Genomic DNA, 23914 nt, shown 5'->3' with positions numbered 1-23914 from the left:
GTAAGGTAGTTTTTATTATTATTTCCATTTTACACCTTAGACCACATGTCCAGTGAGGTGGAACAAATATAGGCCATGTTCACACACCAGTAAGTGGGGAAACAGTATGGATGCACAGATCTATCCATGTAACCATTATACTACACTAACTTACAGAATTTTGTATTGTTACTGTTTGTAGTCATTATTTGTTATTATTATTATTACTATTTATGTTTCCCTGAATTTCCCTGACCTGAGGCACTAACAAGGCTTAATGGAAAGAAATGTGTTCCGTTTAGTGTTTTGTTCTGATAAACCTGTGTTGGGTCCTAGGAATCACCATTTTATGAGGTAGGCACTCAAAACCCACCCTCTTCCAATCTTGCTCCTTGCTCTTTGGATCAAGACGAGCCTCTTAAACATGATGTACAGGGTCTGCCCCTCCCTCCCTCTCACTCACTCCTTCTCACCCCCTCCACCCGGGCACCCTCTGCCCTGGCTGCGGAGGCTTCAGCCAATCTTAAGCACCATACTCCTTCCATTTTCAGGATATATACACGTGCTGGTTTTATGTGCCTGGAACATCTTTCTTTCTCTTCTTAAAAAGGAAATCTTACCTGTGCTTGGTATTAAATCCAATTGCCTGCAATGTGACCAATCCTTTCCCTTTTCTTGGGTTGAAACCCCAAGTGTCCATCTGGTTTTCCAGCCGCTTTCTTCTGTATATTAGTTCAGTGATATTGTCTCTAGTGGATCTCAGTGCCCTGAGTTCTGGTCTTCTCGGCCGGGAAGCTGGAGTTCCCTGGGAGTAGTCAAGCACTGTCTTCACATCCATTTTTAGTAAACACCCAGAAAAGACCGAATGCGTGCTTTCAAAACCTAATCTTGCCAATTATAAGCTGGTGACTTACCCTGATGCCTCTGCACTTCAGTTTTCTTATCTTTAAAATAGGGACAATAATTTAAAATAAACTTCCCTATCAGCCTGTTGTGAGGAATGCATGGGATAGTTGTGGGAAATGCCTAGGAAGTGCTTACTGGCCCACAATTGGTGTCTCCTGTGGTGACTATTGATTCCCTCCTGCACTTCCACCTACTGCCCAGTGAGCTCAGGCACAGCTGGCACAAGGTGGTAATGCCCAGGGCAGCGGTCCACGTCATGACCTCTAAGATTTACAGAGGGGAGGCAGTGGGCATGGCAGAAACTCACTTGGGAGAAAGACATATACGGATTTGAATCCAGCCTCTGCTGCTTATTAAGTATGCAATCTTGGGCAAATGCTTAAAACCTCAGTCTTCTCATCTATAAAATGCAAATACCAATAGCTCCTTCAGGATTGTTTTGAAGATTAATTAATGCCTGTAATGTGTGGAGCAGTTTAGTGCAGGATCATAACAGTTATTTAATAAATGTTAATTTCCTTCTCTTCCCTTCAAATCAAGCATTATTCTCGAGGGCGCAGAGGTGAGCTGCAGAATGGAAGCTAAGGAGGCATGCTTTCTCTTGGGCATCTCATACAAATGCCACTGGCCCCAATCACAGGCCCCTTCTTACTCATCTTCTTAGCTCTGCTCTTGCAGATCCCAGTCAACTGTGATTTTGGATCTCCTATTTTCTCTACACAGTCTTTTTTTTTTTTTATTTATTATTCTTATTTATTTATTTTTGGCTCAGTAGTCGTGGCATGTGGGCTTAGTTGCTCCACAGCATGTGGGATCCTCCCTGACCAGGGCTCAAACCCATGTCCCCTGCGTTGGCAGGCAGAGTCCCAACCACTGCGCCACCAGGGAAGCCCCCTACACAGTCTTTTAAAAATAAGAGCCCCCTGAAGGGTTCCCCAGGGTCTGATTTTTCTAGGATTGCTGTGTTCTTCCTGTTTTGGATCATCACTTATTGTACAAGCAGAATTTTTGTTCCAAGGGCTTCTTTCCAAAGCTGTATTCCATGAAATCACAGCTCTTTTTCCCATCGACTCTTGGAAGTCTGTCTACTAAAACTCAGGCTTCAGGTATACCAGCCCTGCCCTCTCTACCAGGCGCTGGGAGAAGATACAGAACTTTCCACCAAGATTCCCAACACTCCACCAATTCCTCACAGTTGATAGGAATTGATAAGTCCAGAATAGCAAAGGTTTTTTTAAAAAATATTTATTGCTCCCCTACCAAGTATCAAGTACTGTCTCAGCACTAGAATTTAGTAGAGAGAAAAATCCCATGCTTATATAGATCTGACATTTTAGTTGTAGACACAGACAACATTAAAATAACCAAATAAGGATTAATGTAATTTTTAGATAGTTAAAAATACTTCCAGAAAAACCATACAGGGTAGGTGATAGAACACATAGGGATGGAGGGGAGTGGATTGGAGGAGTGGTTTGATGAGGTGGTCAGGGGTTTTAATCAAAGCCCGTAGAGTCCTAGAAGAACCATGAATGGTCACTGGAGACTTCCTGACCCCCTTGAAATAGGCGGTGTCTATGTGTTTGCATGCGTGCGTGCATGTGTGTGTGTGTATGCATTTTTTTTCAGGGGAAAAGACCTGTAGGTTTCATCAGACTCTGAGAAGATGCACAAAGGGTAAATAACCATGGCATCGTTCCCTCTGGCCCCAGGGGCAGAGAATTATTAGCTAGTTGTCCAACATCCTGCTTTGAATGATGCAAGCCTTTCTTTGGTGTCTGGGCAGCCAAGACCCTCCCTACCAATCCTGGGATCTGGGCCAGAAACAGCCTCCCTCCGGCTCCATCTGGTTGAAGCACCAATGGCAGATGAGAGAGCCAGAGCTCTCGCCTGCGTTCTTCCCTTTCAGCCTCACCAGACACTCGCACCCTTGGGTTAGGTGGTGCCAGGCGGGAGTTAATCCCTCCCGCCCCAGCAGCCCTGTTCCCTCAGCCTCAAGGCACGTGCACATCTCTGCACTCCCCGTGGGGTCATCGCCCCGTCTGGAGTTCTCTTTGCTCCTGACCAGGCTGTCCATATTGCTAAGCAGGCTTCGGAGAGAGAAGCTTTGTTTTCAGCTCTACCGCGGTAGTCTCCTCCTCTGACTCACGGTCACCTCCCACACGTGCACCCTCTCTCCACCCTCCCTGCTGCTCTCCATAGTAACCGGTTCACTCATTTCTTCTCTGGCATCACTTCATCTCTGAGCAAACCCCCTCTCCCTCTCCTCACGCAATGTTGTCCTGCTTGATCCAGCTTTTGTGGATTCCAGGCCAGAATCAAGAAGCCAAACGATGCTTGTGAATACCATCAGCAGACCCAGCTGGTGTCCCGCCAGCTTTTTGCTCTTTCAGAGTCAGTGGGAAAAAAGCAATAAAAGTACCACTCAACTATCCTAGTTCCTCAGTGTCCTGCCCAGACTTTAGAGACATGCCTCTGGGCGGGGTTGTCCAGTCCCAGGTGGATTAGCAACAGAGGGAGGTGGCCACAGTTGGGGAAGACTCAGCTGTCCCCCGGGAAGGGACATCTCTCCCACCTGGCTGTGCCCGCAGCAGTAAATAGCAATGCTGTCCTACCTGCGAGTGCTGGGGAGTCTCCTTGGAGTTGGCTGAGGTTCACATCAGGGTTAGGTGGACGTGTTTCGCCTACAGAAGGTTGAGGTTTCCTCTGACATTTTCTCAGTGTTCCAGCTCTCACCTCTCGCAGGAGGACCCCAAACTCTCTGAGGTTCCTGAAGTTGCCCCCTCACTTTCCTCCTAGCCTCTGGGTGCCAGTTGGCCCATCTCACGGGATCACTGTGAAGATAAAATGAGATAATGTAGATGAAGCACACAGTAGGTACTCAGACAACCTAAGTTCCCTTCTCCTCCCTCCCTTCTCTCTGCTTCCCCCAGAGCCATCTCCTCCTCTTTTGGTCACAGTCACTTCACTATGACCAGGCTTCCGTGCGTGGCTCTCTGGGCTATGGGCATCTTAAACAGTCATAGGGATGCAGACTCCCATCCATACCTGGAGTTCTGATACGACACCTTTCAGGGCCCGGCTTGACAGGGACTGAATGTTATCTGAGGATGGGTGTCTGACACTATGTCCTCCATATTTTCACTGAATGAGTGAATGAATGATTCAAGAAAGATGGCAAAAAGCCCAGATTCTGAAGCTGGAGACCAACACAGGCTGCTGCTCACAGGACTGATTCTGTGTGCTGAGTTCTCTGCAGAAGCCTGGGTACCAGGCCAGATCCTGCTCAGGGACCAAGCTGGCCTCACACCTAGGTGACCCATGAGTTATTTCCATGTTGAGAGCATCAGGCCTGGCTGCCTTAACTCCAGATGTTCTGGGGGAACAAGGAACTCATCACGTGCCAGGCAAAGTCAGCATGTGGTCAGGATGGGTTTCAGTGGCCCTGGAGGAGGCCAGGCCCACCTTCGGGCCACCTCCTTCCATGTCCTGCTGGCTCAAGCAATGGTCCCCGGCCCTCTTTAGAGACCCTGGATAGGCCTGATTGAGGCTTGGGGCTGGATGAGGAACCCATAATAATAAATAATAGAATGACTTGTATTATTTGGGGAGGAAAAAACAGAAACCTCACTTGCTTGGCTTTCTGGAATGGGGCAGTTCCTTTTGCTGCTACGGTACACTTTTAAATTAACAAATGGATAAAAGGCCCTTCCTGACATTTCAGCTCATTTCTCACAAGCTCAGAGACCTTCAGGTGAGAGGACACCAAGTAAAGCTTCCTTATGACTTCCTAATAGTTTTTGGCCCAGCCTTTAAGGCCCCTTGCAACCTGCCTACTACTCACATACCCAGTGACCTCTCCCCTCACTAAATCCACACCCCCATGCTCGGCCATCACCCACATTTGGCCGGCCTGCCATTCACCACTTGGCCAAATGTGCACGTTCATGCCTTTTGGCCTTTATGTATGCTGTTTTTCTTCCTGGGACACTTTTTTTCTGTCCCCTTTACCTTCCTGTAGCAAAGCCCCCTCAAAGTCAAATGTCATCCCGTGACGCTGGTCCCGTCCTGCGCTGTATTGTCAGAGCACCTCGTGACAACCACTTTTAGAACATATTTCAATGCACGAAAGTGATCTGTTCCGTTATTTCCTCCCACTGCACTGTGAGCTTCTTGAGGGTGGAGCTCTGACATAGTCCGCATGCTCAGCCCCGAGCACCAGGCCTGCCGCGTGCCAAGCACTCTGGAAGCTTCTGCCAGTGGAACACGTGAGTGAAAGGAACACTATGTGACATGAAGTGAGAGAGCGCGACGTGGCCGATATTGGGGGCCTATCAGGGAAGTAATATTTCTTGGGTTTTCTCAAGTAAGTCTCGCTAGAGGAATATGATGATATACGTTGCTGAAATAAAGGGGTCTGAACAAAATCACTAATTCCGAGAGGCCTGCAGGAATCACACCGGCAGCTGCCAGCCATGAAGGTTGCAGACTTTATAGGGGGCAGCTCTTCCACAGGGCTGTGCACCGCCCGGTCCTGCAGTCTCCTGCCCGCGGTTGAGGCACCTGTACTTACCTACGTCCTGCATTTTGATAGCATCCCCTCAGCTTGGCCTTTCGTAGCTTTAAAGGAAGAGGAAGGCCAGTGCAGGGCAGGCAGGGAAGCCCAGGAGCCGGCCGATGTTAGCCGTCCATGTCAAGATGCTGGCAAGGGCCTAAGTCCTAGGCGCTAACCTAAAAACAAACAAACAAAAAACAATGCTTCCAGCAGCTAATTGTGTTTTTGTTTACACTTGCGATCCAGCACAGCCTCAGCAGACCGGAGCATTTAGGGAGTTTTATCAGATGGCTCCGGCCCACCCAGAACCCAGGCCTGAATTTGAGCCTCTTCCAGTCCCACTAGCACCTGAAACATGGATGGAAAAGGCTTTGCCTGGGGCAAGAGAGGAGGGGGCACCACTGGGCTGGCCCTCTTCCTTCTCAGGCCCCGTCGCTGCTCAGTTTCATGGCTGAGGCCAGGCATTCCCTGGCTGAAAGGACCAATCTTCCTGGGAGGGATGGGTGGGGGGCAGTCCTACCTTCTAGGGGGCTGCCTGCTCTGTTTGTATGGTCGTGCCGTCCCAGGCTGAACAAACACCTCACTCCACTTCTCAGCCCAGGGCCTTTCCCTGAAACCCAGCCCCTTGCTGAGACCAGCCCACAGGCCTAACCTTTGCTGGGTTTTCCCCCGAGATCCACAACTGTGTCTCTGGCTTCCCAAATGCCCGCAGCTTCCTCCTTCATACTGGACAGATGACATCACTGCCCCTCCGTGGTTAATATTACCCCTGCCTGGAGATCACAGTTGCCAGGTCCCCTCTCCCATCACTGTTTGCCCCTCACTGTGCTTGCTTTTTTCACATACACAAACTCACTGCCTGACATCACAGAATAAATCCGTGTATGTATCTATGTATTGCGGGTCTCCACTAATAGTCTGTGAGTCCTTGAGGGAAGGGAGCTGGGTTTCCTCTCTGAGCTAACCCACCATCTAGGCAGTAGCTGGCCCAGAGGATGCTCTGTGAATGAGTGAATACTCAGGCAACATGACGTCTACCCCTTGAGCCAGAGTTCACTGTGTCCATTTTGCCCCAAGAAAGGTTTGTGTTCTAGGGGACTGGATACTGGCCCTGGACTTGAGTCAGAAAGATGGGATTTGGGTCCAGGCTTCACCACTAGGCATGTGATGTTGGGCAAGTTGAATCTGCTTTCTCAGCGGTGAAGTGGGCATTGTGCTAGTTCCTTCCTCCCAGGTCCGGATGAGGACTTAGTGTGACAAGTCAGGTGAAGGGCTGAAGACAGTGCCTGGTGCATGTGCACAACAGCCGGGAAATGTTGGCTTTAAAATATTTCCCGACACCGTGGTCGGGACGGGGTCGGGGGGGCAGGGAGTGTGGTCTGCTCAACTTTCTCTGACCCCCAGGAAGCAGCAGGGGGGCTGCTGGGGAAAGGATGACACATTTCCCAGCCTTATTTCATTTACCCTTGAGGGGACTGAGCAGGCAAAGTTTCTGAGGAAGGTCAACAGTGACTTTGAGGAAAAGTCACTGCCAATCCAGGATGTGGCAAATCCTGGATTCTGACCTGCCTCCTGCCCCTGGGATTGAGTCTGGGTCTTGCCATTCATAAGCTATAATGACTTTGGGAAAGAATCTTCATGTTGCTAAGCCTCGGTTTCCTTCTGTGAACGATGACCACAGTGCTGTTGAGCCTGCATAGGACTGACTGGGACGATGTGTATGAAACACACCAGCGAGCCCAGGAGCCCACCATCTGTCAGCAACTGTGCAGAAACTTCAGAAAGTGGGTTCCAGACAAAGAGTGATTTTTTTAACTCCTAGGTAGGCTTAACAGAAGCACCACTGTGTTTTTCTGGGTATTTTCCAGAAAAATCTCCAAACCTTAGCCCAAAGACTTCTGTTCCAGGTACTATGCAGCCAGCCAACAACCCTCCGGGCTGTGCTGGACTCTCTGGGGGCAACAGGGAAGAGGAAGACCCCATCTCGCAATATTTCAAACCCTCACCAGCAAAAAGATTACGACTTGCTGAAGGCACAGGTGACAGCCTTTTTTTTAGCAATAAAGTATTTTTTAATGAAAACATACACATTTTTTAGACATAATGCTATGGCACACTTAATGGACTACAGTATAATGTAAACATAACCTGTGTGCATGAGAAACCAAAAAAATTCATGTGACTCACTTTATTGCAGTATGTGCTTTGTTGCAGTGGTCTGGAACCAAACCCATGATATCTCAGAGGTATGCATGTATTTGAACTGGACAAGTTACTTAACTTCTTTGTGCCTCAGTTTCCACCTATAAAATGAGTTACTAGTAATCCTTACCTAATAGAGTTCTTATAAGGGTTCAATGATTTAATAAAAATAAACCCTTGCATATAGAAATTGCCCCAAAAGGGGTTGTCCAGTAAATGGATGACAGGTTAGGATAGGAAGGGAGTTGGGGATTGAATATGGAGTGGCCAGATGGTGAGTAGCCTCCAAAGGGGGACAGCGGTGTCCTATGCCTGGGGAAGTCCCAGGGCAATTTGCTGCAGGCCTGGCTTTCCCAAATGATGCAGGTCTCTGCTCCCAGCCTAGCCCCCTTCCTTCTGAAGGGAGGAAGGGAACAAAGGGGTTCAAGCTAATGAGCAAATAATAGGACCACTTATTAAGTATTTATAACATGCCAGGCATTACCTCACAGAACCCTACAGCAACCAGAGAGGTAGATAACATTATTCCCATCTCAAAGATGAGGAAACTGAGGGTCAGAGAGGTTAAGTCACATGCCCAAAGTCACACAGCTGATAAACGGCCACGCTAGGGATTAAATTGAGGTCTGCCTCTCCTCTGAGCCCCTGCTCTTTCAATAAAGAAATAAGAACTTAAAGGCTAAGGGCAGAGCACTTGGGTTCTGCCTTGTCACCCACCCCTTCACGGGATCCTTCCCTTTGAGAATAGATTGCCTGAAGGTGTTCTGGAGCTGAGGAAAAGAGCATCAAACCGCCTGATCTGACAGGCACCGACAGCGGGCTGGGGTGTAAATATGTGTGCGAAGCCCGCTGGGTCTCCTGAGTCGTGAATCAGCCAGGCTGAGGCTGCCGGTCACACAGCCTGAGCAGCAGTGATTTGCACAAGCACAGAGCTGACTTACAGCCTGGGGGAGCCTTTGCTCTTCCCCTGGAGGGTGCTCAGGGCTGCACCAGCAGGACTTGGACCTTAAAGCCTGATGTCAGTCCTCACTGGTTGCCTGGAGCACACCAGTGTTTCTAGCACCCTGTGTCTGTTTTCCAAGGAGAAAAAAATCCCCTCCTTTCCCCTAGGCTTTCCTTCCAGTTGGAGAGCTACAGGCAGGGGAGGGAAGGCTTTCTAAAGAAACCGAGCTGGGTCAGATGAGGCAGAAAGACTGTTCCAAGCAGCGGGAGTAGTTAGTGCAAAGGCACTGTGGCACCACTGAGCTTGGCGTGTTTGGGAACATGACTTGTGCGCAGTCTGGCAGAGGAGGCTGAGAAGCAAGGGACCCTGTATGCCAACACAATGGCAGAGATGCCGAGTGGGGGGTGAGGATAGGAGAGCTGTTACTGTAAGCATTTACAGAAGCTTAGATTCCTAGGATCTCAGGATCATGGGCGTTAGCATCTGAGAATCACAGACTCTAGAGATGCCAGAATCTTGAGATACTGGACTCATAACCATCAAGTCTTGGGCTCTCCTTCATGAGACTTTGATCATGAGTTTTCTGAGCTAGGCAACACTCTTAACCTCTCCAAGTCTTGCACAGAATAAGTTAGAAGTTAGCACCAAAATTCTGGTTGGCCTGTGACTTAACTGCTAATGGCAGCTGTCCTTCCCCAGTGCCGGCACATAGGCCTGGCCTTCCTGGGATCACCTTTGCCTTATGGGACACCAAGAGAGCCTGTTCTTAGCTTAGATTTAACCTGTGGTTAAAGGCTGGAGTCCAGCATTTCCAAGGCTTTGAGTTCTTGGTCACGTCCTCCCTAGAAGCTCACAGAGAGCTTACCTACCTAGTACTCCTGAGCTGGAGCAGCTGGGCTGGAGCAGTGTCTATAATGCCTGGACACCTGGCATTAATCACTCCTCATGGCATTTTTAATAAGCCTTGGGATTCCTGCTGAAAACCATCAGAGCAGCAGGAGTATTTTATACCCTTCAAGCAATTTCACAGCATCTGGGCTGCTTCCCACCTTTACTTTACAGGGGTTTCCTCCTCACATGGCCCCAGGGAGTGCAAAGGCAAGCTGGCCCCTTTCCAAGGTCATTTAGTCCATGAAGACAACTAGTCTATTTTTCTCATTTTCATTTGCTGAATCACTCACGGTGGATAAATAGAGAGCGGGGTAGAATAGAGAGCCTGGCACTCTGGCCCTGGGGGAAGAAGAGCTGGGTTCTCTTCCTGGCTGTGCTGATTTGGACAAGTCTGGGTGTGTCAGGAGCAAAGAGGGCATGAGCATTCGGAAGTTGCTGCCTGGAGCTGAAGATGGATTCAGGCGACCTTATGTCCTCGGCGCCACATTGGATTCCCTGGGCATGATTGCACTGTGAATCCAAAGGTAGGTAGCAAGCACCCAGACTTAGGCCCTCCTCCCTCATTTATTGATCTTGCTTGCTCCAGGATTTGTATCCCAGAGAAATTGGATTTTGTGTGTAAATACTCTATTGGCCCTCCCATTAAAAGGAAGCTGCGTTTGTCAGTCTAATTCCTTCCCTTGGGTTCTAAGCCTACATAGTTGTAAAAAGAGGACATTTTCCTCCATAAATGAATCTGTGATCATAGGATGCTGTTGAAGCCTGGGACATGTAGCTCCTTTGGCAGGCTGTGGGGCAGAGTGACAAATAGCAAAGTCTTTAGAATCAGGCAGATCTGAGTTTGAATCCCTGCTCATTCCTTACCGTCTGTGTCATTTTGGGCGTGTCAGTTCAAGTCTGATCCTCGAGTTTTCTCCTTTGTCGTTTGGAGATAATAATATGTGGGATTAAGGGCATGGACTCAAGCCAGGGTGCCTGGGTTTGCATCCCAGCCCTACCCCTTCTAGCTCTGTGAAACTGACCGAATTCTTCCACTTCTGTGCTGTGGTTTCCTAATCTATGGAGTGGGGATAATAATACTGCCTACCTTGAGTAGTAGTATGGTTGTTGAGAGGATTGAATGAGTCATATATAAACCCGGTTTGGAACAGTACCTGGAACACGGTAAGCACCAAATAAATCCCCATTAGCTATAAATGTCATTGTTTGTAGGGTGGTGGTGAGATTTCAGTATGATGAGAAATCTAGAACAATGTACGGTACTTCATGTGTGCTTAATATATAATTGCTGAATGAATGAATAAAGAATGGGATGGACAGATGTAAGGCACTGAGCACAGTGCCCATTATATGATAAGTGAAGGGAAGCACCCACAGAACCACAGCCTTTCTGCCTTGGCTACTAGAGCCAGTGTGCTGGGACTGACCTGGACTGTTGCCAGCTGATCATGCACGTCGTTTCCCAACTCTGCACATCTCTTCCCAACTTGAAGTCAGCGGCATCAGGTTAGTAGCCTGAAATCAGCTATGGTAGGAGGGCATTAACACTGTAGACATTGGCAAATGTTACAAATCAGGTTTCTGTTTGTTGAGAGAGAGAGAGAGAGAGAGAGAGAGAATGTTAAACATTGATTAGCACCCAACACACATCCCTGACTGTCCAAGGGACCATTTTTACATCATTTGCCACAATCGTCTTTAGAAACCAGTTCTGACCATTTCGCTGCAGGTTATAGGGTCTTTGGGAAAATAAGTCATTTGGGAGCAGATAAGAAGGTGTTAGTGGATGCTGAGAGCCTGGCTTTGGAGACCCCACTAAATGAAGAGTGCATATTTCATGTGGGTTTTGGTGGTCACTAACGGCTGGCTATGACACAAAAGAGTAGTCCCAGAAACAAATGGCTGGGTCTATTAGGTGATAATTCTGGAGCTTGGAGTGGCTGAATTAATGCTTGGAAATTCCCAGGAAGATTGTGTCTTCCCAGGAAGACACTCCGCCTGGACCCTGTAGCCGTACTGTATATGCCATCTGTGCAGCTCCTAGGTGGAGCCTTTCTCCAAGCCCTGAGTAAGGAGAACTGTTTAGGTTCATTCCAGATCTACTTCAGTATGAATTGACTTTGAAGAAGTGCAGCTATTAAAAGGGGCTGGCCAGAAGTGCAACTGTTCCAAGTATATGGGACAGAAGAAGGAGCTGGTTGGAAGGCATTTATAAACTCCCCAGGGTTTGAAAGCTTGTCTGGAGTGACCTTAAAGAAAGAGCAATCCACAAAACAAGGCTGCCCCTGGGCTGGGCTCTCAGGCTGGTCTATACTTCTGGGGTCACAGCTGTCCAAACCCAGCTCACCATCATTCATCAGTAGGACAAACTGAGTCCACAGTCGCCCTCCAGATTCTTCAGGAGGGCGGTGGGTGTGGGCTGGCATCTCTGTTTTATTTTTTTGATCCCCAGGTGAGTGGATGATCAGCTAGTTTTGACAACCATTACATCCTAATGAATAATCTCTCTTTTAAAGTGTGTTGACACATCATTTGTGTTTCAGGGGCCCTAAGTGGCTTTAGAGGAAAGCCAGTTAATCTTCTGATCTGAGGAAGACCAGCTACTATTCATGCTTAGAGGAATAAACAGAAATGTGCTGTGCTTTTAATCTTCAAATTAGCAACATTGGCGACTAGCAATTATCAGCACTTCTCAGTGGGGGTGTTTACCCTCTCCTCCCAGGCAACTGGAGGAAGGGGGTGGCAACTCTAATGCAGGCTGGGCTTTGGGGGACAGCATTGAGCTAGAGGCAGAGCTGGAGGGCTGAAAATGGGGGGGGGGGGGGGGAGAGGGGACAAAAGGCAGTGCCTTGTGCAGGGAACAGCTGGGGACCTACAAGGGACAGTCCAAACCAAAGATGGCCACGTAGAGAAACCAAGTGCTAAGTGAAGGCTTCCAATGGAGGGCAGCAAGATGGAGCCCATGAGTTTGGGAGAATGAAGAGAAAAACTATCTGGCCAGGTAGTGGGGGAGCCTTTTTCAGAGTCTCTATTATGGGCTGAAACCACACATAATTCTAGAGGAGACTCCTTTCCCACCTGTTACAAAGCTGATCTTCATTTATTTCAGTTGTTACCAAGCTTGGTTGCCCCTCAGAATCTCACAGGGAGTTTATACCTATTACAGAATCCTTTTATAGGGGCAACCCCTACTCAGCTCCAGCCAGCTGTTTTCAAGCAGGATTGCCTTGCAAGCCAAAGAAATATGTCTCTGAGTAGATGTAGCCCCAGAGCTGCCAGTTTGAAAGCTCATACGTGCTCAGATTTCCAGAATGGGACCTCCATTAACTAAGAGCTCTGCAGGGTTTCTTGGCGCTGCTGACACTTTTAACTGGATAACTTTTGATCATGGCGGTCTGTGCTGTGCATTGTAGGATGTTTAGCAGCAGACATGCCCAGGAGCACCGTGCCAGTTGTGACAATCAAAACTGTCTCCAGATATTGCCAGATATCCCCTCAAGGGATGAGAATGTGGCAAAATCGCCCCCAGTTGAGAACCACTGGGCTAGGAAAGTAACAGAATGTAGGTCTTCTAGCTTCTAACTTCGGCTCGTGCCCCTCTGTCTTCCCACCAACTGCACCAAGCACTGCTTCTCAGCCCCAGGAGGCCCAGTCATTTACGAGCCCTCAGTGTCAGGGAGCACTGAGTCAGTGCCTGAGATTCTTTTTCAAAAATCTCCCCCTCGGGCTTCCCTGGTGGCACAGTGGTTGAGAGTCCACCTGCTGATGCAGGGGACACGGGTTCGTGCCCTGGTCCGGGAAGATCCCACGTGCCGCGGAGCGGCTGGGCCCGTGAGCCACGGCCGCTGAGCCTGCGCGTCCAGAGCCTGTGCTCCGCAACGGGAGAGGCCACAACAATGAGAGGCCTGCGTACCGCAAAACAAACAAACAAACAAACAAACTCCCCCTCTCTTGCCCCTGTTCCCCATTCTGTCTCCCTGCATCCTTTTCCTCCTCCTTCCCTCCCTCTCCCTTTGTTTCGCTCTCTCTCCCCCCATCTCTACCCAGTCCCCTTTCTGTGTGGGGTACATCACATGCCGTTTAAACATCCAGTAGTAGGAAAGCTCCATAAGTCCTGTCCTGTTCACAGCTACAGGCACAGCAGCTAGATCAGTACCTGGTACAGAGTGCGTGCTCAATGTTTGTTGAACGAATGAATGGGTGGCCTCTCCCTTCATTCCTACTCCCCCCAAACCTAGAGCAGACATGGGAAATGATCATCCGATCACTGAGAGGATGAGGGACTGGACCTGGTTCTCCATGGCACAGCTGAGCAGGCTGTTTTACAAGGATGCCTGTGCAGTCACTTTCCAAAGAATGAAGCCCCATCGGCTGTCAGTTTCCTGATCCTTTTTTTTTTTTTCCTTTATGCAAGAGATAAAGAGGATCTCATTAGGTGTTTAAATCAGATGAACAGCCATTGTTACCAGACTTCTGCTCAGCCTGCATTATGTTTCTTTTAGGGTAACCCCACAGAGCGCATTGCTTTTTATGGGAGGGGTACAAGGGGCACATATAGGGAGGGAAGAAAGGGCTCTGTTTGACCAGGCTGGTGAATTTTGCATTTTTACTTGGCGTCTAAGTCTGAAGGGGGAGAATAGCAGCCTGCACTTAGCTGGCTCTGAGGGGAGGCACCACCTGGCGATGGTGGGGAGTGGGCTGTGACCTCCTAAGAGAAGAATGGTATTTCATCAGCATGGCTTCCGGGAGCCCCGATTTACAGAGGTCGTTCAGATGTCAGCAGAGCAGGGATCTGTGGGCAGCAGGAGACGACTGGAGGAGCAACACAAGCAGGATGACACCTGGCCCCATGCAGGGTGCAAATTGTATTTCTCTGTCAACATTGGCTAGTTACAGCTCTGCCATTGATTCTAAATCTGACAAAGTCACAGAGGACAGAACCCCTACCTCCACTTTCCCCAACACATTAAAACAAACATGAAATACAGCCTTCCCCTTCTTTCCACAATTATACTCTTGTCCAGCTCTTACCAAGACACTTTATTAAAAGTTATAGATATTTCAAAAAACAGTTTAATGTAGCTACCAAAGGGGGAAAAAAAAGGTAAAAGACAATGCAGCTTTTAGACTAGAGCTTGAAAATCAAAGCTTTAGCAAAAGTAGACAAGCAAAATTGCTGATAGAACCCTGTCGTTAGTCATTATATTGGTCTCTGAGCTTCCTGGCAGCCTTGACAAAAAGGTAAATATGACAGGTTATGTGTTTGTGTTTAGGTATAAAGAAAACCACAAGTTCTTTATACGTTTTTCTTGAGCTAAGTTCTGAGAGGTATTTATCATATATATACTATGCAATAGGAAATATCTTACACAATGTTTTTCCAGCAAACGGAGAAGTCCTTTTGATATAGTTCTTTCTTGCTTTGGCAACTGGCAAAAGTTAAAGGAAAACATGAAAATCTAATTAAGTAAATGGACTTTGCAAAGACTGAGCCAGTGTTATCCAGGGTATTTCAGGCCTTAAAAAAATTTTTTTAATAGCAGTTGTTTGGTTAAGTCTAAGTGAATCCCTCTCTTCTAACCAGTAGCTAATATTTGGGATGCAGCTGGCTGAGAACAGAATTTTTTTTCCTGGCTGATCCACCAGAAAACTTTATTCTAGTTCACTATTAACAGAGCTCAGAGGTACAAGGGGGCAGGCAGCTCCTACGAGAAGCAAAGCCTTTTCATCTCTCGCTACCACCTTCTAAGCTGGCTCTTCCGCATCTGATTTCACTTCCTGCGCGTCAGGAGTTCACAATCTTGTTTTAACCCCAGCACCGTTCCAGAACAATAGATCCTGTTCGGTTAGTCTTTGCGTATAGCAAACCACCCCAGAGACTCATGGCTTAAAACAGCACCCATTCACTGGCTCACTGGCTGCCTCTGCAATGAGGGCGGCTTGTCTCTGTTCTGCGATGTCAGCTAGGATATCATTCATATGTTTGCAATCTACTGGTGGTTGAAGCATCCAAGATGGCCTCACTCACATGTGTAGGGCCTCAGTGGGTAGCCTAAAGGACTGGGGACTCCCTGGACCACTCATCCTCTAGGAGGCTGGCTCCAGCTTCCTTACTTAGGGTAGCAAGAGAGCGAAAGCAGAAGCTGCAAGGGCTTCTAAAGCCTAGGCCTGGAATTTGCACAGGGTCCCTCTAGCTGCATCCTGTTGTCCCAGGGTCAGCTGAGATTCAGTGTGCAAAGCAGCCACCCAGGATGTGAACTCATTGAGGTGGGATTCCTGGGAGATCATTTGGTGGCAATTACCCACAGCCCTGTCCCATCAACACCTCAGTAGCAGTGGTCCCCATGGGCAGTGATTCTCACCTGGGGGATGGGGAAGGAGACCAGGGAACAGGTCTGTCCTCCCCGGGGGCAGGGAGGGGGGTCATTTGGTACTAGCCCAGTTCTCATTCCAAGTTCTGTGCACTCACCACTTAACGGCCACCATCAAAAGCCCAAATATCAGGCTTTATGAGCTCTACTTAAAATTTCAAAAAGGATATATGAAGAGTGGACCTTTGAAGTGATGAAACAGTAAGCATTTCCTCCTGGCAACCACACTTGAAGACCTTGTAAGCATGGGGTACGCCGAGCTACACCACTGTACTGCCAACTTCCTGCCATTTGTGAGACAGCGGCATCCCCAGGCCTCCCCAGTCAGGGGCGCCAACAGGAGAGCATGAGGTCGTTTTCTTATTGGCTAGAGTGAGATGCACTGCGTGTTGGTGGTGACCCAAAAGTCAGCTGAATTTTCTCCAAGCTGGATGAGAACGCCTGACAGCCCCCACTGAACCTAGCTTCAGACAAGGGTCACGCTATTTAAAAGGGTGAATTGAATGACAGCAAAAGGCATGTGCACACACTTCTGCAGAAGCTGAAAGCTGAAGGGCTATATAACAAAGACACTGGATAACAGAATCAGGGGAAAAGCATTTTTACTTTAGAGAAACATTGTAAATCTTTAAAAAGATTGGATTTAAGGGGAGTAAATGAAAGATCCTGTTTTGGCTCAGAGCACAGGAGTACATGCACGCACACACACAAGCATCCGTGAAGAGATGGGATGGAGGAGGCCTGACTTAGCAGCACCATGTGAAAAGAACCTGTTAAGTGTGTGTGTCTAGCAAGGTCAATTTGTGTCAAAAGTAGGCAGAGTTAATGTGACCTTAAGCTATTAAGATATTGATGGGTGTATGGATGCTAGATTAAGGGAGGTGATTAGTTCCCTCTATTCTATATAGCTCAATTTACTCCAAAAAAAAAAAACCAGGCCAATTTCTAGCTTCATAATTTAAAAGTGTTAGAGAAAAACTAACATATTTAGGGAGAAGTGCAACACGATAAAGAACTTGAACTCACTAGGTAATGAGGAAATACAAGGAGGAACTGAAGACATTTGACCTAGAGAAACTCTCAGCAAGGCCTTAAGGATGGTCTTCAGCTCTAAAGCGTTGCCAAGTGGAAAAGGGACTTGATCTGCGTTCTATGGCCCCCAAATAAGTCTTGGACCAATGAGTGGAAGGTTGAGGGACTGTGGCACTTGGAGGGTAAAAGAAAAACGAACATCTAATAGCTGGAATAGATTGCACAGAGTTCTCTGTCATCGCAGGGGCTGGATGATCACTCATCGGGATACACAGAGGACATTCAAACCTTAGATGGGTAATTGGTTCAAAATGAACTTTCAAATCCTGTCTAACTCTGAGGTCTTGGGATTTACAGGAACTTGCCCGAGGTCACAGAGCGAGGTAGTAGCTGTCCAGCACAAAAGTTTCCTTCCTCCCTGTCAGCATGTTTCCCTCGGATTCACAGCCTCCTCATCTCCTTGATGATTAACTCAGGCAGTGGTGCACAAAGCAGCCTAGGGACCACAGCTTACCCACCATCCAGACTTATTTGTTTGGCCAGCATCATGTGGTAAAAGGCTTGAAATCAATATCTGTAGGAAGGCGCACCAACTCCGGCTCCACGCTCCATTGCCTTCCCTGGGCGTGAGGCCATTGCACACATTTGTGTCTCCTGGCCCCTGTGACCTTGCTTCTTGCACACTTTGGACCTAGTGGTAGGGCAGAGCAGGAAGAGGTGGTCCTGGACCAGAGCCTATGAAGAGGGCCTTGTCAGCCAGAGATGGATCCCCCAATTTCTAGGGACGGTCAGCTCCCCCATCTCTTACAACTCCCAGTATGGTAGAAACTACAAAAAGGAGAGAAAGTGCTATGCACTTTTCACACATGTCAATCCCATTTCATCCTCATAACAACCATGTCAGTTTCCTAGGGCTGCAAAGTACAAAGTACCACAGACTGGGTGACTTAGCATAAATTTATTGCCTCACAGTCCTGGAGGCTAGAAGTCCAAAATCAAGGTGCTCCCTCTAAAGGTGGTAGGGAGGGATCTGCTCCAGGCCCCCTCCCAGCTACTGGTACCCTCAGATGTGGCTTGGCTGCTAGATGGCCATCTTCTCTTTGTGTCTCTCCACACTGTCTTCCTTCTGTGTATGTCTGTCTCTGTGTCCAAATCTCCCCCTTTTATAAGAACACCAATCATATTAGATTAGGACCTAATGACCTATCTTAACTTGGTTAAATCTGTAAAGATTCTGTTTCCAAATAAGGTTGTATTCTGAGGTCTGGGGGTTATTAGAATTCAGCATATCCTTTGTGGGGAAACAATTCAATCCATAACAGTCCACCCTCCGATCCCCCCCAATTCGTGTCCTTCCCACGTGCAAAATACATTCACTGCATCTGAACATCCCCATGGACATCAAGAACTGGTTTAGTAACAGGTCACAATGATAATACATGGAAAGCAGAATTAAAATGCAGTGTTTGTGGTGGTTTTTTTTTTGTATAAATTTATTTATTTTTGGCTGCATTGGGTCTTCGTTGCTGCACGTGGGCTTTCTCTAGTTGCGGCGATCGGGAGCTACTCTTCGTTGTGGTGTGCAGGGTTCTCATTACGGTGGCTTCTCTTGTTGCAGAGCACGGGCTCTAGGAACACGGGCTTCAGTAGTTGTGGCATGCAGGCTCTGTAGTTGTGGCTCGCGGGCTCTAGAGCGCAGACTCAGGTGTTGTGGCGCACGGGCATAGTTGCTCTGCGGCACGTGGGATCTTCCCGGACCAGGGCTCGAACCCATGTCCCCTGTGTTGGCAGGCAGATTCTTAACCACTGCACCACCAGGGAAGTCCAAAATGCAGTGTTGTTGACTCCGAAAGCTGTCCTCTTTCTCCTACACTGTGCTCCTGCCATGAGGTGCACCTACCATGTGCCAGGAACTGTGCCAGCTGCCTCATGCCCTTTTCTCACTCCTAGTGGGCTGCCTGTCTGGCAAGGCCCCAGACTGGGCACCAAGAGACACGCAGGGCTCAGCTCAGGTGGGTCTGTCCCAGGGCCTGGGAGTGGGCAGGCTGGGAAGATGGGGGGAGGGGCGATTGGAAATTAAGTCCTGGGGAGGTGCTGTGGTTGGAGGTGGGTGAATGTGGCCCACTCAGGCCATCATCTGGGGAGAAGTGGGGCACATAGGGTGTTGCCTGAGCTGCTAAGGAAAACACAATGAATGTGGCTGCTCAGGCCCTGTTCTGCTGCTGCAGGCCCCGTGTACAGTTATGAAAAGGCAGGGGAATCAGATGCTTAGCCAGGCCCAGAGACAGCCAGCAGCAAACCAATGCCAGCCACTTTCATAGACACAGCTCTTGGTCATCCGTTTCCTGGAAAGGTGGATGTCCAGGCGAGGAGTGGGTCCTGGGCTATGGTCTTTGCAGATGGAGCTTTCTCAGGGGGTTAGGGGAGGACTGGTGGAGAGCACTGAGGAAGAAGGAAGTCCCTGAATAGATGAGAAGAAAGGGGCTTTTGAACTCATTAGACCTGGCTTGAACTGAACTCCCACTCACCGGCTGCATGGCATTGGACACATTGCTCAACCCTTCTGAGCTGCATTTTCCCAGGGGCTTATTGTGAAGATTAAATGCCCATTCTAACTGTGTGTGAGGCACGTGACCCTCTTCGTGTTGCAGGACTCAATAAATACTGTTTTTGCCTCTATTTTTTTTTGTTTACATCTAGAAAGCTCTCAGCTATGATTTTGTTTTTTGGGTTTATTTGAATTTTATTTTATTTATTTTTTTATACAGCGGGTCCTTATTAGTCATCCATTTTATACACATCAGTGTATACATGTCAATCCCAATCGCCCAATTCATCACACCACCATCCCCACCCGCTGCCGCTTCCCCCCTTGGTGTCCATACGTTTGTTCTCTACACCTGTGTCTCAATTTCTGCCCTGCAAACTGGTTCATCTGTACCATTTTTCTAGGTTCCACATATATGTGTTAATATATGATATTTGTTTTTCTCTTTCTGACTTATTTCACTCTGTATGACAGTCTCTAGATCCATCCACATCTCAACGAATGACCCACTTTCGTTCCTTTTTATGGCTGAGTAATATTCCATTATATGTATGTACCACATCTTCTTTATCGATGGACATTTAGGTTGCTTCCATGACCTGGCTATTGTAAATAGTGCTGCAATGAACATTGGGGTGCATGTGTCTTTCTGAATTATGGTTTTCTCTGGGTATATGCCCAGTAGTGGGTTTGCTGGATCATATGGTAGTTCTATTTTTGGTTTTTTAAGGAACCTCCGTACTGTTCTCCATAGTGGCTGTATCAACTTACATTCCCACCAACAGTGCAAGAGGGTTCCCTTTGCTCCACACCCTCTCCAGCATTTGTTGTTTGTAGATTTTCTGGTGATGCCCATTCTAACTGGTGTGAGGTGATACCTCATTGTAGTTTTGATTTGCATTTCTCTAATAGTGATGTTGAGCAGCTTTTCATGTGCCTCTTGGCCATCTGTATGTCTTCTTTGGAGAAATGTCTATTTAGGTCTTCTTCCCATTTTTGGATTGGGTTGTTTGCTTTTTTAATATTGAGCTGCATGAGCTGTTTATATATTTTGGAGATTAATCCTTTGTCCATTGATTCGTTTGCAAATATTTTCTCCCATTCTGAGGGTTGCCTTTTCGTCTTGTGTATGGTCTCCTTTGCTGTGCAAAAGCTTTAAGGTTTCATTAGGTCCCATTTGTTTATTTTTGTTTTTATTTCCATTACTCTAGGAGGTGGATCAAAAAAGATCTTGCTGTGATTTATGGCAAAGAGTGTCCTTCCAATGTTTTCCTCTAAGAGTTTTATAGTGTCTGGTCTTACGTTTAGGTCTCTAATCCATTTTGAGTTTATTTTTGTGTATGGTGTTAGGGAGTGTTCTAATTTCATTCCTTTACATGTAGCTGTCCAGTTTTCCCAGAACCACTTATTGAAGAGACTGTCTTTTTCCATTGTATATCCTTGCCTCCTTTGTCATAGATTAGTTGACCATAGGTGCTTGGGTTTACCTCTGGGCTTTCTATCTTGTTCCATTGATCTATCTTTCTGTTTTTGTGCCAGTACCATATTGTCTTGATTACTGTAGCTTTGTAGTATACTCTGAAGTCAGGGAGTCTGATTCCTCCAGCTCTGTTTTTTCCCCTCACGACTGCTGTGGCTATTCGGGGTCTTCTGTGTCTCCACAGAAATTTTAAGGTTTTTTGTTCTAGTTCCGTAAAAAATGCCATTGGTAATTTGATAGGGATTGCATTGAATCTGTAGATTGCTTTGGGTAGTATAGTCATTTTCACAGTATTGATTCTTCCAATCCAAGAACATGGTATATCTCTCCATCTGTTGGTATCATCTTTAATTTCTTTCATCAGTGTCTTATAGTTTTCTGCATACAGGTCTTTTGTCTCCCTAGGTAGGTTTATTCCTAGGTATGTTATTCTTTTTGTTGCAATGGTAAATGGGAGTGTTTCCTTAATTTCTCTTTCAGATTTTTCATCATTAGTGTATAGGAATGCAAGAGATTTCTGTCCATTAATTTTGTATCAGCTTTCTTCTGATTTCCATTTGCATGGAATATCTTTTTCCATCCCCTCGCTTTCAGTCTGTATGTGTCCCTAGGTCTGAAGTGGGTCTCTTTTAGACAGCATATATATGGGTCTTGTTTTTGTATCCATTCAGCAAGCCTGTGTCTTTTGGTTTGAGCATTTAATCCATCCACGTTTAAGGTAATTATTGCTATGTATGTTCCTATGACCATTTTCTTAATTGTTTTTTGGTTTGTTTTTGTAGGTCCTTTTATTCTCTTGTGTTTCCCATTTAGAGAAGTTCCTTTAGCATTTGTTATAGAGCTGGTTTGGTGGTGCTGAATTTTCTTAGCTTTTGCTTGTCTGTAAAGCTTTTGATTTCTCCATCGAATCTGAATGAGATCCTTGCCAGGTAGAGTAATCTTGGCTGTAGTTTCTTCCGTTTCATCACTTTAAGTATATCATGCCACTCCCTTCTGGCTTGTAGAGTTTCTGCTGAGAAATCAGCTGTTAACCTTATGGGAGTTCCCTTGTATGTCATTTGTTGTCTTTCCCTTGCTACTTTCAATAATTTTTCTCTGTCTTTAATTTTTGCCAATTTGATTACTATGTGTCTCGGCATGTTTCTCCTTGGGTTTATCCTGTATGGGACTCACTGCACTTCCTGGACTTGGGTGGCTATTTCCTTTCCCATGTTAGGGAAGTTTTCGACTATAATCTCTTCAAATATTTTCTCAGGTGCTCTCTCTCTCTCTTCTCCTTCTGGGACCCCTATAATGTGAATGTTGTTGCGTTTAATGTTGTCCCAGAGGTCTCTTAGGCTGTCTTCATTTCTTTTCATTCTTTTTTCTTTATTCTGTTCTGCAGCAGTGAATTCCACCATTCTGTCTTCCAGGTCACTTATCCGTTCTTCTGCCTCAGTTATTCTGCTATTGATTCCTTCGAGTGTAGTTTTCATTTCAGGTATTGTACTGTTCATCTCTGTTTGTTTGTTCCTTAATTTTTCTAGGTCTTTGTTAAACATTTCTTGCATCTTCTCAATCTTTGCCTCCATTCTTTTTCCGAGGTCCTGGATCATCTTCACTATCATTATTCTGAATTCTTTTTCTGGAAGGTTGCCTATCTCCACTTCATTTAGTTGTTTTTCTGGGTTTTTATCTTGTTCCTTCATCTGGTACATAGCCCTCTGCCTTTTCATCTTGTCTATCTTTCTGTGAATGTAGTTCTTGTTCCACAGGCTGCAGGATTGTAGTTCTTCTTGCTTCTGCTGTCTGCCCTCTGGTGGATGAGGCTATCTAAGAGGCTTGTGCAAGTTTCCTGATGGGAGGGACTGGTGTTGGGTAGAGCTGACTGTTGCTCTGGTGGGCAGAGCTCAGTAAAACTTTAATCCGCTTGTCTGCTGATGTGTGGGGCTGGGTTCCCTCCCTGTTGGTTGTTTAGCCTGAGGCAACCCAACACTGGAGCCTACGGGCTCTTTGTTGGGGGTCATGGCAGACTCTGGGAGGGCTCATGCCACGGAGTACTTCCCAGAACTTCTGCTGCCAGTGTCCTTGTCTGCGTGGTGAGCCACAGCCACCCCCTGCCTCTGCAGGAGACGCTCCAACACTAGCAAGTAGGTCTGGTTCAGTCTCCCCTGGGGTCACTGCTCCTTCCCCTAGGTCCCAATGCTCACACTAGTTTGTGTGTGCCCTCCAAGAGTGGAATCTCTGTTTCCTCCAGTCCTGTTGAAGTCCTGCATCAAATCCCACTAGCCTTCAAAGTCTGATTCTCTAGGAATTCCTCCTCCCATTGCCCGACCCCCAGGTCGGGAAGCCTGTCGTGGGGCTCAGAACCTTCACTCCAGTGGGTGGACTTCTGTGGTATAAGTGTTCTCCAGTCTGAGTCACCCACCCAGCAGTTATGGGATTTGATTTTACTGTGATTGCGCCCCTCCTGCCGTCTCATTGTGGCTTCTCCTTTGTCTTGGATGTGGGGTATATTTTCTGGTGAGTTCCAGTGTCCTCCTGTCGATGATTGTCCAGCAGTTAGTTGTGATTCTGGTGTTCTCACAAGAGGGAGCGAGAGCACGTCCTTCTACTCCGCCATCTTGGTTCAGGTCCTTTGCCTCTATTTTTCCCTTCAAAGCTGAGCTGGGAAATGCCAAGGAAGACCTGGGGCAGGGACTGGCTCCTCTTGCCTGTCTCTGGGGGTCAGCTCGCCCTGAAAGCGTGAATGTGTTGATTGCCCCAGCCCTCAGTGTGCTAACGGTGCATTTTCTCCCTCACAGAGGAGCTGAAGGAGAAGCTGTCAGAGTATGTGGACAAGGTGAACGGCCAGAAGCCAGGCTTCATCAAGGTCGTGCGGCACAGCAAGCAGGAAGGCCTTATCCGCTCCAGGGTTAGTGGTTGGAGGGCCGCCACTGCCCCCGTAGTGGCACTCTTTGATGCCCATGTGGAGTTCAACGTGGGCTGGTAAGTGCCCATCGGGAGCTGAGGAGGATGGGTCCCAATG

The 23914-nt window shown here is 47.4% G+C and overlaps 1 protein-coding gene across 1 annotated transcript in view; it reads left to right on the top strand.

Annotated features, from left to right (window-relative positions):
- The window catches only part of GALNT18 (polypeptide N-acetylgalactosaminyltransferase 18), a 347432-nt gene that overhangs the window by 216971 nt on the left and 106547 nt on the right, over positions 1 to 23914 (top strand). The window contains exon 4 of the mRNA XM_029207628.1: positions 23691 to 23874. Coding sequence (XP_029063461.1) covers positions 23691 to 23874 — 184 coding nt within the window. The remainder of the gene's footprint in view (positions 1 to 23690; positions 23875 to 23914) is intronic.

Source organism: Monodon monoceros, unplaced genomic scaffold, assembly GCF_005190385.1.
Source record: "Monodon monoceros isolate NGI ecotype Baffin Bay Population unplaced genomic scaffold, NGI_Narwhal_1 Super_Scaffold_7, whole genome shotgun sequence".
NCBI lineage: Eukaryota > Metazoa > Chordata > Mammalia > Artiodactyla > Monodontidae > Monodon > Monodon monoceros.
This window is presented reverse-complemented; position numbering and strand designations above follow the sequence as displayed.